General features: G+C 38.2%; 1 protein-coding gene across 1 annotated transcript; it reads left to right on the top strand.

Moving 5' to 3' along the window:
* The first annotated feature begins 1,518 nt into the window (after positions 1-1,518).
* On the top strand, positions 1,519-8,429 carry LOC147373888 (hyaluronidase PH-20-like). The gene is made up of 3 exons (XM_086398061.1): positions 1,519-2,521; positions 3,212-3,287; positions 7,836-8,429. The coding sequence occupies exons 1-3, from the start codon at positions 1,536-1,538 to the stop codon at positions 8,427-8,429; spliced, it is 1,656 nt and encodes a 551-aa protein (XP_086254187.1). The 5' UTR covers positions 1,519-1,535.
* Positions 8,430-18,115: the final 9,686 nt, after the last annotated feature.

Below are 18,115 nucleotides of genomic sequence, written 5' to 3'. Positions count from 1 at the left end.
GTTTTATTTTATTCTGTTTATGATGTCCTCTTTAGAGTAATTCCTTTTATAGAAATGGGGATAAGTGGATAATTTGCTATGGTAAGGTCAAATGTTTGTGGGAAAAAATGGTACAATTCTCATTGTACCTTTATATAGCATATGCTACTAATCTAATTAAAATAGACATTCTAGTTTTCTCCTAGAAATGTAGCATATTTAAATATGCCTTCTTATAGGTAATTTTTGCAGATACTAAGTTTTAAATAACACATAGCTAATTTCTTATCCTTGACTATTTTATTTTACCACAAAATATACCCTAACATTTCATGCTGTGACAATAAGAATGACACTATAATCTCAATTATCAAAGGCTATAAAATAACAAAGTTCATATGTTGCTTTTATTAAGCAAAACCAGAACCAGTTCTTTCAGTGGAAGATATAATCTCATAAGATATTTTATCAACTGTAAACATGATTGGACATTACTTTGACATACAGTAGAGTGAGCTTTCCTGGTGACTCAGATGGTAAAGTGTCTGCCTGCAAGCAGGAGACCTGGGTTTGATCCCTTTGTTGGGAAGATCCCTTGGAGAAGGAAATGGCAACTCACTCCAGTACTCTTGCCTGGAAAATCTCATGGATGGAGGAGCATGGTGGGCTGCAGTCCATGGGGTTGCAAAGAGTTGGACACAACTGAGGGACTTGACTTTCACTTTCTTTGACATCTGATGGAGCATCATTCTAAATAGCACTTCAACTTACCCTTCAGTGGGAGGTGTTGTTTGATTTAATAGTTTCAAGCAAACTTTAGCATTATTACCTCTGGCAGAAGTGATTTTTGCCTCCTCCTCCCTTAAAAAGCAAATATATATATGTATATATATATATATATATAAAACCTCAAAATTCTCTGAAGTTGTTTTTACTTTTTTTTGGCAGACCACTATAAAGTGGTCTTTCAGGAAATAACAAACAAGCTTAAGAGGCTCAACTTGGAATTTATTTTTACTTAACAGTCTTTTGCTAAGGCATTGCTTGATACAGCATTCTTCACAACTAGGAAAGCAAAAGGAAAAATAGCTTCATTCACTTCTCTGTGATTCAATAATGATTGGAACAACTAGAAAATGGTTAGCTATTATAGGTTTTGTATCATACATAAGAAATGATCTATATCATGCATAGAAAATGATTTTATGGATTCAAACACAGGAGTCTTCCATTTTCAAACACTGAATTAAACTCCCTGCACTTGAAGCTGAGAACTTGGTAAAGCGTACAGTCTCTTATGCAGAAATGAGTATAACAATATATTCTACATTTCTTTTTTTCTTTTTTCAGTTACAGATGAAGCAACTTGCAAAACATTGCTAAAACAAGAAGCAAGAAGAATAATATTTAAATACTTTTCATCATTATACATTTTTATCCATCAAAGTGGCTTCATTCCATACTTTCTCTTCTGTGTTTATATCTTACATCAAATATTAGATAAACCAAAGTGTGTAGGAGAAAAAAAGTGCAAATCATTACTTTTTGCAGTGGGAATGCTAAGGCACCAGCATATCTCTTTTAGGAACTTTGTTGGGTCCAATGGAGCACCCCAGGCAGTGTTCACCTTCCTTCTGGTTCCATGTTGTTTGGCTTTGAACTTTACAGCACCCCCTCTCATTCCAAATATTCCTTTCCTGTGGGCCTGGAATGCCCCAACTAACCATTGTGCTAAAATATTTAGCGTGCCTCCAGATCTGGGCCTCTTCTCCTTAGTAGGAAGCCCCCAAAAAGATGTTACAGGACAACCTATTACATTATTTTATGCTGATAGGCTTGGCTACTATCCTAAGATAAATGAAAGAACAGGTGTCCATAAGAATGGTGGAATTCCTCAGGTGGCTTCCTTAAAAAAACATTTGGACAAAGCTGAAAAAGACATTGCCTATTACATGCCAATCGACAACGTGGGCTTGGCGGTCATTGACTGGGAAAACTGGAGGCCTACCTGGGTAAGAAACTGGAAACCTAAAGATGTTTACAAGAAGGCGTCTATTGAGTTGGTTCTGCAACAAAATAGACACTTTACTTTGAAAGAGGCTACCAAGAGAGCGAAAGCGGATTTTGAAAAGGCAGCAAAGAGCTTCATGCAAGAGACTTTAAAATTGGGAAAGTTTCTTCGGCCAAACCACTTATGGGGTTATTATCTTTTTCCTGATTGTTACAATCATCATTATAACCAAGCTAATTACAATGGAAGTTGCTTTGATGAAGAGAAAAGAAGAAATGATGCACTCAATTGGTTGTGGAAGGAAAGCACTGCCCTTTACCCCTCTGTTTATTTGAATACCAAGCTAAAATCTTCTCCACAAGCTAGACTCTTTGTTCGTAATCGTGTTCAGGAAGCCATTCGATTGTCTAAAGTTGCCAATGTTAAAAGTCCACTTCCGGTTTTTGTATACACCCGTCCAGTTTTTAGTGATATGTCTTCAAAATTCCTTTCTCAGGTAAGAAAATCAAGGAGAGAAGGCTATGGAATATTGTCTGCATTTAGTGGCATTTAGTGGAATTGAACATCATTTTTGAAAGGAGTGAAATTTAGGTTTAATAACCTTTAAGCTTCCCTGGTGGCTCAGACAGTAAAGAATCTGCCTGCAATGCGGGAGACCCAAGTTTGATCCCTGGGTCAGGAAGGTCCCCTGGAGAAGGGGATGGCAATTCGCTTAAGTATTCTTGCCTGGAGAATCCCATGGACTGTAGCCTACCAGGCTCCTCTGTCCATGAGGTCTCAAAGAGTCAGACACAACTAAGCCATTAACACTTTCACTTTCACTTTTCAATCTTTAGGAAATATGCACTCAGGTAGTTCTGCCTCATTATATGGCTTTAAAATAAATAAGACTATATTTCATTTTAATGTAATCATATAATGTCTTAGCAACCATGGAGGATTTCATAATATAGATAATGTATTAATTCAGTTCTTTTTATTTATTTTTTTATTTTACAGACCTACTCTCTTGTCAGAAGTAATTAAAATAATAGCAGAAAATCTGAATTTTTGTTATAGTAGGCAGTGGTGGCTTAAAAGATAGAAATGAATAGTGGAGAAATATTTACATAATTATTGTAGGGTCAGCATTCTTGGCTTTGGTGTTACTGTCTGACGTATAACACTTCATTTTATTCCTCCCTGTTAACTCTTCACCTTTGCCAGGATGACCTTGTGAAGTACAATTGGTGAGAGCATTGCTCTAGGTGCTTCTGGAATTATAATGTGGGGAAGCTTCAACTTAAGCCTAACTAAGGTAAGTTGAAATGGTAGGAAATAGATGAAAATATTTTTGCTTTTAATGTTTTTCAGGGTTTCTGTGGGATTGAATAATAAAATAGACATGATCTTTGGCACACAGTAGTAGGTGCTCAATTAATAGTGGCTAAATCAAACTACCATTTGTGTGGTTGTATTGTAAGGCTGTTTTCCAGCGAGGAAACAGAAGTTTGATGAGATTAATTGAAATTGCCTAGGCTACATGACTAAGAAGTAGCAAAAACAGGACTACAGTCTTGGTTTCCTTATGTGGTCTTTGGTGTTTTCTCTACTATATAATTGTATTACTTTTCTCCTAATGCATTTTATTCAAAAAGCTTTTAACTATCACAACCTAATCCTTTTCTCTCTTCCTTTATTCTCATCTTTTTAAAACAATTTTCCATGTCAGGTTTTAATCTTTCACCTCTTCAATATTCTTGACTCAAAGCATGAGTAAAGCTATTACATGGACACTGCTGAGTTAGAGCTAAACTTTTCCTTCTCTAATCAATGTGGGAATACTAGTGATGTGGGTGCCATGGTGTCTAATAAAGCTCTTGGCTCAGAGGTTTTATCCTAGGATGTACAGAGAACAAACCTTATACTCTAAAGACCAGAAGAGATCTTTTGATATCTTGTCCTTCAGATAGACTAGCCATATTTTCCCTTCATTTATAAAGATATTTGGCTTTGTGAAATTCTTTCAAGGTTATCTGAGCCATACAACCCATTTAGTAGATTCTATTGTCTCTGGTTTGATCACCAGTTAAGGGAAGTAATAGAAACTAAGTTCAGAGAAAGGTATATGTCCTTTTTGCAAAATCTTTTACATGTCAGAAAATTATTTAAGAATTATAATTCTCCTAGGAATATTTCTAACTTTTATTAGTTGTTTTCTCAAATCTATAAACTTCTTTCTCCAGGATCCTGGTAATTCTATGATGGAACAATTTATAAATTCCCTATACGACTTCCTTTTTTTAAAGATTAAGAACTCCTTCTTTTAAAATTAAGAACTCTGATGAGGAATAAATCAGGCATTCTCCGATTAGTAGGATGACATGGCAAACTAGTCAATTGTCACATTTGTTTTGTTTTTAATTGCACTTTAATCTTAGATTCACACTCTTCTACTATGACTCTTAAATCACCTCCAGTATTATTTACCCAGGGACAGTCCTTCAGTTTTAATATGATGATTTTCTACTGGATTGAAATAACACTGTCTTGAAATTGTTCCCCATGGACTTTATGCTGCACGTCTCTGCTACTTTTCCAAATTTATCATTTTGAATGTTAATTCTGGCATTACTTTGCTTTTTCCTATGTCATTGGAAATCAATAGAATCATGGATTGCTTGTGTTTCCTCTGATTCACTGACAACTTGAGAAACTGGTAACTGCAGGTTTACTTCCAATGACTGGAATTGACTTAAAACAATGGCTATTGAATGTAGGCAAACCATTCCTTCCATTCCATCTTAGTAGATCCAGTGCTATGACCGGGCCAGCTTCTCCTGGTCCCAATTCATGAGACCTGATAAATATTCAGAAATTTTGTGAACTGTTTGTTAAACACAGTCATTATTAAAAATTAAATTATGAAAGCTTAGAATAAAATTATGTTAAAAACAAAAGTAATAAATACTAAAAATGCATCGATTATTTATTTTCCTATTATTTATACTTTTAGGGTTATTTACATCTATTGTGCCTGTATAAATGGAAATGGTATTATATAGTGATATGTAGTTCACACCATACTTCCATCAGTGTAATGGTGGGGTACCTGATTCCTAACTCTGCACTCAGTGATGTCAGGTTGGTAGCTTAAAATGGGCCATGGTAGGAGTATTTACACCATGGGTCTTTAGAAACGCTATAAAACAGATTTTTTTTCTCTTAGAGAGCCAGGTTTAGATCTTTCCAAAGACTACATCTTATGCAGGCTAATGATTCTCCAACATTCTCATTCTTTTTCTCCTCTTCTCATCTAGTTCTTGTCTCTGTACCCAACTCCAATATCATCTGATCTTGGAATAAATCCTTATATATTCTTGATACTGGTGTTACTATGTTGAATAATACTGATAAAGTCCCTGCCTTTGTGAAGCTTGGAGGGACAGAAACAATACAAAACAACAAAAATATTTTATGTGATAAGTACTATGCAGAAAATTAAAATAGTTGTGAGAAACTGGATAAGAAAGGTGTCTGAAAAGGATCTTATCTAATTAAAACTGCAATCTGAATGACAAGATGTAGTCAGCTATGTTAAAAATGAGAGGAAAGAGAATTCTAGACAGAGGGGACAGTAAGCGCAGTTTGAATGGACCTGCCACACTTGAGAAACAACTAGTACCTGCTGTGCTTGTGAAACAAGGCCGAGTGGGTGAAGGGGGCTGGACAAGAGGAAGGAGAGGTTTCACCCCAGCAGGCAGTATACAAGTGAATTGTATTCTAAATGCTATGTAAAGCTACTGGAGAATTAAGAGGTTTTCTATTGCTGCCATAAAAATAGCAACAGTGGTTTAAACAGCAGAAAATTATTATCTTACAATTCAGTACTTCAGAAGTCCAACATGGACCTTAATGCACTAAAATCAAGATATCAGCAGGATTACATTCCTTTCTATGGAAAGACCCTCATTTACTTGTTTGGGTTGCTGGCAGAATTCATTTCCTCGTGTTTGTAGCATCAAGATGTCTATTTTCTGACTGGCTATGGTTACGGCGATTTCCAGCTTCAAAAGGTCACTGTATTCTTTAGTTTTTGGTCTTCTCATCTACATTCAAAGCCAGAAATGCCAGGTTGAGTGTCCCTTACCTTTGTATTTGTCCTCCTTCTCCCAGCTCATTTTAAAAATCCAAATATAAAAAGTTTCTACATTTTTAAGGACTCGTGGTTAGATTGAGCCCATCAGATGGTTCAGGATATTCTCCCATCTCCTCCCATCTAAGTACTAACCAGGCCCAACCCTGCTCAGCTTCCAAGATCAGACGAGGTCAGTCACGTTCAGGGTGGTTTGGCTGTAGACTCTCCCCATCTCAAGATCCACAACCTTAATCATATCTGGAGAGCCCCTTTCACCATGTAAAGTAACACAGCCACAGGTTCCATGGGACTGGAGAATGAATATGCTTGGAAGGCTCTTATTCTGCCTGCCACTGATGGTGTCATTTCAAGAAGGTAACAAGAAATAGATTCAAGTGGAAGCTGCCAAGGTTCCTCAACTTGCCTGCCAACCTACCACAAACAAACCGGCCAATTCACTCAATGGAACTGTTGATCTTGAAAGAAAGCAACTACCTTCCATGTTTTGAAAAGGACAGTTTTCCAGTTTTGGAAAATATCAGTTTCAAGATGAATCATTTTAGTGACTCATACTCTGCCAAATAAGTATATCTTCAAAAGAGCTGTCATGGTTCAACCATACTTGAATTATACATAGCACTTAAGATATACTCAGTTGAGAACTTCCTTGTTGGCTAAGTAGTAAAGAGTCTGCCTGTAATGCAGGAGACAAGGGAGACATGTGTTTGATACCTGGGTTGGGAAGATTCCTTGGAGAAGGGAATGGCAACCCACTCCATTATTCTTGTTTGAAAAATCCCGTGGTCGGAGGAGCCTGGCGGGCTACAGTTCATGTGGTCACAAACAATGGGACACAACTTGGCTACTAACAACAAAAAACTCAGTTGAACCTGTTTAGTTGTTTTGAGCTAGCAGTTTAGAAACCACTCTTCACAATGCCCGAACATATCTGACAAATGTGATATTTATTACATTTATTTGTACTTTATATTGATTATACTTTGAGAGGTAATCAATGATATCTTGGGCTCTGTGCTTAGCTGTTTTACATACATTGCATCCTTTCATCTTCACAATAACTCTATGAGGTAAGTGCTATAATTATCTGTATTTTGCAACGATGAAGCTGAGTCATAGCCAGTTTAATTACTTTCTACAAGGTCACCCAGAAAGGAAACGAAGAAAGCTCAAGGGATTCCCAAGCTCACACAGCTAGCTATTCATGGATCTGTGACTCCAAACTGGGCAGAAGGACTCCAGACCCCATGCTCTAATCCCTCCACCCACACTTCCACCCCTGTTAGTGTAGGAATTACTGAGGAAGCCCAAGGCTGGGTATATTAAACTTCAACTCATTAGTTATTTAGTGACATGAAATAGCATGTGAAACTTACAAATGTTACAAAGAACAGTTGGAATTGTCTTGCTTATTAAAGTAAAGAAAGATAAAAATATTTCCTACTCTTACTGAGTCTGGTTTTTATGTGTATGCTTCTTTAGAAATTGTTTGGCCTTCGCTGGTGGCTCAGATGATAGAGAATTTGCCTATAATGCAGGAGACCTGGGTTCAATTCCTGGGTTGGGAAGATCCCCTAGAGGAGGAAATGGCAGCCCACTCCAGTATTCCTGCCTGGAGAATTCCATGAAAAAAATTGCTTAACATAGTAAATTAATTAACATATGAACTCACTTGGATCTTAATAATCTGATCTTCTTACGATTTTACAGCAATCTTGCATGAACCTAAGCAATTACTTGAATACTATACTGAATCCTTATATAATCAACGTCACTCTAGCAGCCAAAATGTGTAGCCAAGTGTTGTGCCACGAGGAAGGAGTGTGTACAAGGAAACACTGGAATTCAACCGACTATCTTCACCTGAACCCAATGAATTTTTCTATTCAAAGGCAGAAATATGGAAAATACACCATACATGGGAAACCCACACTTGAAGACCTGCTACAATTTTCTGAAAGTTTTTATTGCAGTTGTTATGCCAACATCCACTGTAAAAAAAGAGATATAAAAAACATTCATACTATTAATGTATGTTTTGCTGAAGATATTTGTATAAACGCTTCTCTAAACTCAGACCACAGTAAGCACACTTCTAGCCAGAAAGATATATCTTCTACCACTTTTAGCACTGTCTCATCCTCCACACCGACTGCCAAAGTGTCTGCACGTGTTCCTGGGAAAGATCATGTGTCCCTCAAAATCAGGCTTCCAGGGAAAGCCCTCTCCAACACCATCCGAAGGGGCCATAAGAGTGTTGACTGGAAAAATATATTCCGTCAGTTATACATTCAAAACATTTAAAATGAAACAAACTATTAAAATATAAATTCAGTGATTATTAGGTTTCCTATCTGCATGTTTTATGTTTTGATTTTTTTTTACATTATAATAGTTTATAACTTCAATGACTTTTTAGGCAAATAATGATACCTATATATTTGAAATTTTACATTTGAAATGTGAATCAAAACTCATGGCCAAGATAGTATTTTAATTTTTTGAGCAAAGATTGCATTTTCATGATCAAATTTAACTTGAAGTTAGTATTGATTGATAAAGAATTGTGATCAGCACCTTTAATATTCAAAATCATAGGGCAGTGTTATTACTAAATCCATTGATGCTACATTTTACTTTTGAAAGTCAAAGTAGACTTTTGATAATTAAGATAGCATAGAATTTACTTTGTAAGATGATACCCATTTTTTTAAATTATGGCAAATATTTCACATAGTGTGATTAATACATACTGAGAGATGCCTGTTATATTCTTGGTTCTATCAGAGACTGATTATAAGGCCTATGATACTTAGAGATACTATGTTCTTCTGCAAAAAGTAAAAGTTTGAATAATGTCAATTTACTGCAAATGAATGTCTTTATGGGTAATTTTCAATAAAAATATCAAAAATATTAAAGCTCAACATCATATTTTTTTAAGTAATATCCTAAGTGTACTAGTCTATGTCAGCACAGAACTATATTTTTTAGCTATTTCATCTTGATAATTTGTTCGAGTTGTGTTTTATAGAAAGATAAACTACAAATAATCCTGTTAACTTTTGTACACAGTTTACTGTGTCTTCAAAGTTCACATATAAATTATTCTAATTTTAATTCTTGATGTCAAATTTGACAATCTTGTGTACCTAAAATGCTTTGTTTCATCTAAGCAGTTATTCACATCCTTCATATAGCCTTTGTTGAGTGTTTCTTTCTGTTAGGCTAAATATTAAGCAGGTTCAAGGTGAAGCAGCATGCTTCTTGCTATCTGTGAGCTTGTTGTATATTTGAAAAAGACAGACATTGAAAGTGGAAACTCACAGCAAAACGTGTGAGAAGTGCTATAGTTCAGCATGCTCTTGTATACAAACAAGAGACTGAGGAAGGATTTCAAAGATACCATGAGAGATATAAAGTGTCCATTACCTTGAAGGCCGAATAGCAATTAGTGCATCTGGAGATATGAGATAGAGGAAACCTTATTAGAACAGAATGCTGACTGTGATGATGAGAGTTGTATTCAATAGACGGCCACATGGTGAAGGCTGCTGTAGACCATACCAAAAAGTTTGGGCCTTACAAGGAAGATGCTGCCAAACTTCTTGACCTGCCCCATTTTCCCCATGCACAATTATCACACAAAAATTTCTCTCTTTTAACTGCCCATCACCTTCCTATAAGGTAAACATCCAAAGGACAGGTGTTAGTTTTTCTTGCTGCTGTATCCACAGAGTAATGGGTAGCGTCTGAGACTTAATAGGTGCCCACTAAATATTTGTTGAACAAATAAAAGACAAAAATCATAGCTTTGACTAGATGGAAATTTGTTGGCAAAGTAGTATATTTGCTTAATATGCTGTTTAGGTTGGTCATAGATTTTTTTCCAAGGAGCAAGCGTCTTTTATTTCACGGCTGCAGTCACCATCTGCAGTGATTTTGGAGCCCCCAAAAATAAAGTCTGACACTGTTTCCACTGTTTCCCCATCTATTTCCCATGAAGTGATGGGACCAGATGCCATGATCTTAGTTTTCTGATGTTGAGCTTTTTTTTTTTTTTAGTGCTTTTAATTCTTTTTTTCTTTTCTTTTCTTTTTTTAATTTTATTTAATTTTTAAACTTTACATAATTGTATTAGTTTTGCCAAATATCAAAATGAATCCACCACAGGTATACATGTGTTCCCCATCCTGAACCCTCCTCCCTCCTCCCTCCCCATACCATCCCTCTGGGTCTCCCAGTGCACTAGCCCCAAGCATCCAGTATCGTTGAGCTTTAAACCAACTTTTTCACTCTCTTCTTTCACTTTCATCAAGAGGCTCTTTAGTTCTTCTTCACTTTCTGCCATAAGGGTAGTGTCCTCTTCATATCTGAAGTTACTGATATTTCTCCTGGCAATCCTGATTCCAGCTTGTGCTTCCTCCAGCCCAGCATTTCTCATGATGCACTCTGCTTCAGCTTCAACATCAGTCCTTCCAATCACTTTCATTAAGAGGCTCTTTAGTTCTTCTTCACTTTCTGCCATAAGGGTGGTGTCATCTGCATATCTGATGTTATTGATATTTCTCTTGGTGTACTCTGCATATAAGTTAAATAAGCAGGGTGACAATATACAGCCTTGACCTACTCCTTTGCCTATTTGGAACCAGTCTATTGTTCCATGTCCAGTTCTGACTGTTGCTTCCTGACCTGCACACAGATTTCTCAAGAGGCAGGTCAGATGGTCTGGTATTCCCATCTCTTTCAGAATTTTCCACAGTTTATTGTGATCCACACAGTCAAAGCCTTTGGCATACTCAATACCCAGAAATAGATGATTTTCTGGAACTCTCTTGCTTTTTAGATGATGCGGTAGATGTTGGCAATTTGATCTCTGGTTCCTCTGCCTTTTCTGTATGCAGCTTGAATATCCAGCAGTTCATGGTTCAGGTATTGTTGAAGCCTCGCTTGGAGAATTTTGAGTATTACTTTGCTAGCATGTGAGATGAGTGCAATTGTGTGGTAGTAGTGAACATTCTTTGGCATTCTCTTTGGGACTGGAAGGAAAACTGACCTTCTCCAGTCCCATGGCCACTGCTGAGTTTTCCAAATTTGCTGGCATATTGAGTGCAGCACTTTCACAGCATCATCTTTCAGGATTTGAAATAGCTCAACTGGAATTCCATCACCTCCACTAGCTTTGTTCGTAGTGATGCTTTCTAAGGCCCACTTGACTTCATATTCCAGGATGTCTGGCTCTAGGAGAGTGATCACACCATCGTGATTATCTGGGTCATGAAGATCTTTTTTTGTATAGTTCTCCTGTGTATTCTTGCCACCTCTGATTAATATCTTCTGCTTCTGTTAGGTCCATACCATTTCTGTCCTTTATCGAGCCAATCTTTGCATGAAACGTTCCCTTGGTATCTCTAATTTTCTTGAAGAGATCTCTAGTCTTTCCCATTCTGTTGATTTCCTCTATTTCCTTTCATTGATCACTGAAGACGACTTTCTTATCTCTCCTTGCTATTCTTTGGAGCTCTGCTTTCAAATGGATATGTCTTTCTTTTTCTCCTTTGGCTTTAGCTTCTCTTCTTTTCTCAGCTATTTTTAAGGCCTCATCAGACGACCATTTTTCCTTTTTGCATTTTTTTTTCCTTGGGGATCATCTTGATTCTTGTCTCCTGTACAATGTCATGAACCTCTGTCCATAGTTCTTCAGGCACTCTATCAGATATAATCCCTTGAGTCTTTTTGTCACTTCCACTGTATAATTGTAAGGGATTTGATTTAGATCATCTCTGAATGGTCTAGTGGTTTCCCCTGCTACTGCTACTGCTGCTAAGTCACCTCAGTCATGTCCGACTCTGTGTGACCCAATAGACGGCAGCCCACCAGGCTGCCCCGTCCCTGGATTCTCCAGGCAAGAACACTGGAGTGGGTTGCCATTTCCTTCTCCAATGCATGAAAGTGAAAAGTGAAAAGTGAAGTCGCTCAGTCGTGTCCAATTCTTAGCGGCCCCATGGACTGTAGCCTACCAGGCTCCTCCATCCATGGGATTTTCCAGGCAAGAGTACTGGAGTGGGGTGCCATTGCCTTCTCTGAGTGGTTTCCCCTACTTTCTTCAATTTAAGTCTGAATTAACAGAGAGTAGTATATGGAACTGGGGCTTTGCAGGTGGTGCTGGTGGTAAAGAATTCACCTGCCAATGCAGGAGACATAAGAGATGTGGATTCAATCCCTGGGCCAGAAAGATCCCCTGGAGAAGGGCACAGTATTCTCACCTGGAGAATCTTGGACAGAGGAGCCTGGTGGGCTATGGTTTATAGGGTTGCAAATATTTAGACACAATTGAAGCAACTTGGCACATACACATGCACTCACTAAAGGACCTGAGTAATTTGGTTTTAAAAGATAGGGAATTAATTTGTTAGATGCAGATAACATTGTTAAACTTTCAGTATCATACAAAACCTGTCTCTTTACCAGCAGAGGGCTCAGTCCCAAAGTTATTAGAGAAAACATATGCTTTTATTTCTGTAAGTGAATTTGAAAGGAGAATAACATATAGTAGACCACTGGATTTATTGCATTCAGTTCAGTTCAGTCTCAGTCATGTCTGACTTTTTGCCACCCCATGGACTGCAGCATGCCAGGCTTCCCTGTCTGTCTCCAACTCCCAGAACATGCTCAAACTCATGTTCATTGAGTTGGTGATGCCATCCAAACATCTCATCCTCTGTTGCCCCTTCTCCTCCTGCCTTCAATGTTTCCCTGCATCAGAATCTCTGCTAATAAGTCAGTTCTTCACATATATTCAACATTATTAAAAAACTGTGAAAAATTCTGAAGGAGATGGAAATACCAGACCACTGGACCTGCCTCTTGAGAAACCTGTATACAGGTCAGGAAGCACAAATCAGAACTGGACGTGGAACAACAGACTGGTTCCAAATAGCAAAAGGAGTACATCAAGGCTGTATATTATCACCCTGCTTATTTAACTTATATGCAGAGTACACCATGAGAAATGCTGGGCTGGAGGAAGCACAAGCTGGAATCAAGATTGCCAGGAGAAATATCAGTAATTTCAGATATGAAGATGACACTACCCTTATGGCAGAAAGTGAAGAAGAACTAAAGAGCCTCTTGATGAAAGTGAAAGAAGAGAGTGAAAAATTTGGCTTAAAGCTCAACATTAAGAAAACGAAGATCATGGCATCTGGTCCCATCACTTCATGGGAAATAGATGGGGAAACAGTGGAAACAGTGTCAGACTTTATTTATTTGGGCTCCAAAATCACTGCAGATGGTGACTGCAGCCATGAAATTAAAAGACACTTACTCCTTGGAAGGAAAGTTATGACCAATCTAAACAGAATATTAAAAAGCAGAGACATTACTTTGTCAGCAAAGGTCCATCTAGTCAAGGCTATGGTTTTTCCAGTAGTCATGTATGGATGTGAGAGTTGGACTGTGAAGAAAGCTGAGCACTGAAGAATTTATGCTTTTGAACTGTGGTGTTGGAGAAGACTCTTGAGAGTCCCTTGGACTGCAAAGAGATCCAACCAGTCCATTCTAAAGGAGATCAGTTCTGGGTGTTCATTGGAAGGACTGATGCTGAAGCTGAAACTCCAATACTTTGGCCACCTGATATGAAGAGCTGACTCATTTGAAAAGACCCTGATGCTGGGAAAGATTGAGGGCAGGAGGAGAAGGGGACGACAGAGATGAGATGGTTGGATGGCATCATCGACTTAATGGATGTGGGTTTGGGTAGACTCCAGCAGTTGGTAATGGATAGGGAGGCCTGGTGTGCTGCAGTTCATGGGGTAGCAAAAAGTCAGACATGACTGAGTGACTGAACTGATTCATGAGAATTAAATAGACATTTCTAAGAGATGCTGAAAAATGATTTAAGGATATTTGCTAAGCAATAATGAAATCATGAAAAGTGGTGTTAAAAAATGCCCTTAAAGACTTCTCTGGTGGTGCAGTGGGCACGGATGGCCTGCCAGTACAGAAGACACAGGTTTGTTCCCTGGTCTGGGAAGATCTCACATGCCACCGAGCAACTAAGCCCGTGTGCCACAACTACTGATTCTGCACTCTAGTGCCTGCAAGCCATGACTTGTGATCCTGTGTGCTGCAACTACTGAAGCCCACATGCCTAGAGCTTGTACTCCGCAACGAGAAGCCCCAACAATGAGAAGCCCATGCACCCCAACTAGAGAAAATCCTCGCAAAGCAATAAAGACCCAGCACAGGAAAAATTTAAAAAACTAATTATTTTTTTAAAAAAGCTCTTGCCAGTGAACTTTGCATCAATATGTCCATTTAGGAAAATTAATTCTTGGATTCTTAATCTATGCAGATATTATGCAGGTGCAAAAATGACTAACAGGAAATAGCCCACAGGAATATATAGGAAAAAAAAAGAAAAGCAGAAAGAGGTGAAATAAGAAAAATTTCCAAAACAGTAGCCTTTATTTGGTTCAGTTCAGTTCAGTCATTCAGTCATCTCTGACTCTTTGCAATCTCATGAATCACAGCACGCCAGGCCTCCCTGTCCATCACCAACTCCAGGAGTCTACCCAAACCCATGTCCATGGAGTCGGTGATGCCATTCAGCCATCTCATCCTCTGTCATCCCCTTTTCCTCCTGCCCCCAATCCCTCCCAGCATCAGACTATTTTCCAATGAGTCAACTCTTCACATGAAGGGGCCAAAGTATTGGAGTTTCAGCTTCAACATTAGTCCTTCCAATGAACACCCAAGACTGATCTCCTTTAGGATGGACTGGTTGGATCTCCTTGCAATCCAAGGGACTCTCAAGAGTCTTCTCCAACACCACAGTTCAAAAGCATCAATTCTTCAGTGCTCAGCTTTTTTCACCATCCAACTCTCACAGCAATACATGACTACTGGAAAAATCATAGCCTTGACTAGATGGACCTTTGTTGGCAAACTAATGTCTCTGCTTTTAAATATGCTATCTAAGTTGGTCATAACTTTCCTTCCAAGGAATAAGTGTCTTTTAATTTCATGGCTGCAGTCACCATCTGCAGTGATTTTGGAGCCCAAATAAATAAAGTCTGACACTGTTTCCACTGTTTCCCTATCTATTTGCCATGAAGTGATGGGACCAGATGCCATGATCTTAGTTTTCTGAATGTTGAGCTTTAAGCCAACTTTTTCACTCTCCTCTTTCACTTTCATCAAGAGGCTTTTGAGTTCCTCTTCACTTTCTGCCATAAGAATGGTGTTGTCTGCATATCTGAGGCCATTGATATTTCTCCCGGCAATCTTGATTTCTTCTTGTGCTTCTCCCAGCCCAGCGTTTCTCATGATGTACTCTGCATATAAGTTAAATAAGCTGGGTGATAATATACAGCCTTGATGTACTCCTTTTCCTATTTGGAACCAGTCTGTTGTTCCATGTCCAGTTCTAATTGTTGTTTCCTGACTGGCATACAGGTTTCTCAAGAGATGGGTCAGATGGTCTGGTATTCCCATCGCTAAGAATTTTCCACAGTTTATTGTGATCCACATAGTCAAAGGCTTTGGCATAGTCAATAGAGCAGAAATAGATGATTTTCTGGAACTCTCCTGCTTTTTCCATGATCCAGTAGATGTTGGCAATCTGATCTCTGGTTCCTCTGCCTTTTCCAAAACCAGCTTGAATATCAGAAAGTTTATGGTTCACATATTGCTGAAGCCTGGCTTGGAGAATTTTGAGCATTACTTTACTAACATGTGAGATGAGTGCAATTGTGCGGTCTTTTGAGTATTCTTTGGCATTGCCTTTCTTTGTGATTGGAATGAAAACTGATCTTCTCCAGTCCCATGGCCACTGCTGAGTTTTCCAAATTTGCTGGCATATTGAGTGCAGCACTTTCACAGCATCATCTTTCAGGATTTGAAATAGCTCAACTGGAATTCCATCACCTCCACTAGCTTTGTTTGTAGTAATGCTTTCTAAGGCCCACTTGACTTCACATTCCAGGATGTCTGGCTCTAGGTCAGTGATCACACCATCATGATCATCTGGGTCATGAAGATCTTTTTTGTACAGTTCTTCTGTGTGTTCTTGCCACCTTTTCTTAATATCTTCTGCTTCTGTTAGGTCCACATGATTTCTGTCCTTTATCTAGCCCATCTTTGCATGAAATATTCCCTTGGTATCTCTAATTTTCTTGAAGAGATCTCTAGTCTCTCCCATTCTGTTGATTTCCTCTATTTCTTTGCATTGATTGCTGAGGAAGGCTTTTTTTTTGTTTTTTTTTTAATCTCTCCTTGCTGTTCTTTGGAACTCTGCATTCAGATGGGAATATCTTTTCTTTTCTCCTTTGCTTTTCGCTTCCCTTCTTTTCACAGCTATTTGTAAGGCCTCCTCAGACAGCCATTTTGGTTTTTTTTTTTTTTTTGCATTCCTTTTTCTTTTGGATGGTCTTGATCCCTGTCTCTTGTACAATGTCATGAACCTTCATCCATAGTTCATCAGGCACTCTGTCTATCAGATCTAGTCCCTTAAATCTATTTCTCACTTCCCCTGTAAAATCATAAGGGATTTGATTTAGGTCATACCTGAATGGTCTAGTGGTTTTTATCCACTTTCTTCAATTTCAGTGTGAATTTGGCAATAAGGAGTTTATGATCTGAGCCACAGTCAGCTCCCGGTCTTGTTTTTGCTGACTATATAGAGCTTCTTCATTTCTTTATTTGGTAATGTAGTAGTAATAAAAAATGAATTTCTCAAATTTTAATAAATTGGCTGTTGGCAAATTAATTGATCTTTAGAAGATGTTTGACCTTCTATGAGGAAGACTACTATTAGGTATGCCCTGTTGTTGTGTGACTAGATAGTTGAGGACTGTGAGGACATTTACTTGCCATGTATCTTTATGCTGCACTTTTAAAGTGATTTCCAGCCTGTATTCTTTCTAACCCACTCCCAGATAAGCTTAGTGAAGGGACAACCACAAGCTGGGATCCTATGACACAGCACAATTCCTGGCACAGAATATGTGCTCAATAAAAGTTGTATAAAAAAGGTTGTAGTGACTATTGAATATAATAACTACAGATTAAAAGTAAATTTGATGTTTTTAATTCAGTTGTTTAACTACCTTGTGTTGAATGCATTTTTGCTTTACTTTGCCAGAGGGTATTTATTTTGGAACACTTCATTTAAAATTATTTTCAACTTTGGAAATGCTGCCCATCACTCTTCTTTGTTTTTGGGGGGTACATGTTGAAAATGATCTTACTCCTATCTTCCTGTTTAATAATAATAGTAACAGTCATTCATTTTCTGTGTCTGCGGATGTTCTAACATCTTAAAACACCTTTCTGGCAGGAAATGGACTGCACTTTCCAGGACTAGTCAATTCTCACAAATAGCAAAAAGCATGAAATTTGATATGTAAACTAACCAATCCAAGTCCTACCTCCTCTATGGACCTGCACACACCAGGAGGCTATACTCTTCTGCCTTCATCATCCTAGGGCCAGATTCCAGAGAACTGGAGAGCACTTCTTTAGCCCTGTTGGGGTTCTGGACACACAACCCCAAATTATGGCACATTGGTTACTGAATATTTTAAGTTGAAAGAGTTTGAAAAACAGTGGAAGCAAGAAGATCACTGTAAGTCCTTCCCCATTCCACTTTTCTTCCCTGAATAGGCCAAAATACCTTCTTGTGAAAGGTGTCCCCTGTGGACCTGGAGGAAAGAAGCAGACTTTTCTCTGAAGACCAAAGAATGCCAAAAAGGATCTAACCAACTCGCCTTGCTGTTTCCTCCAGTTTCCTACAATTATCTCATACTCCTTTTAACTCATCATATTTCTCCCCCACTGCCCTTCTTCATCCAGCCTAGAATTTAACTACACAGGTTGAACTGTTTTCTTGGGGTCTTCATATTTTTGATGAAGGCACTGGTGTCCCATAAAACATATTAAACATAAAACAGATTTGTATGCTTTTCTCCTGCTAATCCGCCTTCGTC

This window comes from Bos grunniens, chromosome 4 (genome assembly GCF_055505025.1).
Source record: "Bos grunniens cultivar Pamir isolate PY7600 chromosome 4, Bosgru_T2T1.0, whole genome shotgun sequence".
In the NCBI taxonomy this organism is placed as follows: domain Eukaryota; kingdom Metazoa; phylum Chordata; class Mammalia; order Artiodactyla; family Bovidae; genus Bos; species Bos grunniens.
Note: the sequence above shows the minus strand (reverse complement) of the source record. Positions and strands in the feature narration are given on the sequence as shown.

Excerpts from the sequence above, each read along its gene's own strand:
- LOC147373888 (XM_086398061.1), top strand. The coding sequence starts at position 1,536 with ATGCTAAGGCACCAGCATATCTCTTTTAGGAACTTTGTTGGGTCCAAT. Across the intron at positions 2,522-3,211 it reads AGAGAAGGCTATGGAATATT|TACAATTGGTGAGAGCATTG; the intron begins GTCTGCATTTAG and ends GACCTTGTGAAG. Across the intron at positions 3,288-7,835 it reads TCAACTTAAGCCTAACTAAG|CAATCTTGCATGAACCTAAG; the intron begins GTAAGTTGAAAT and ends ACGATTTTACAG.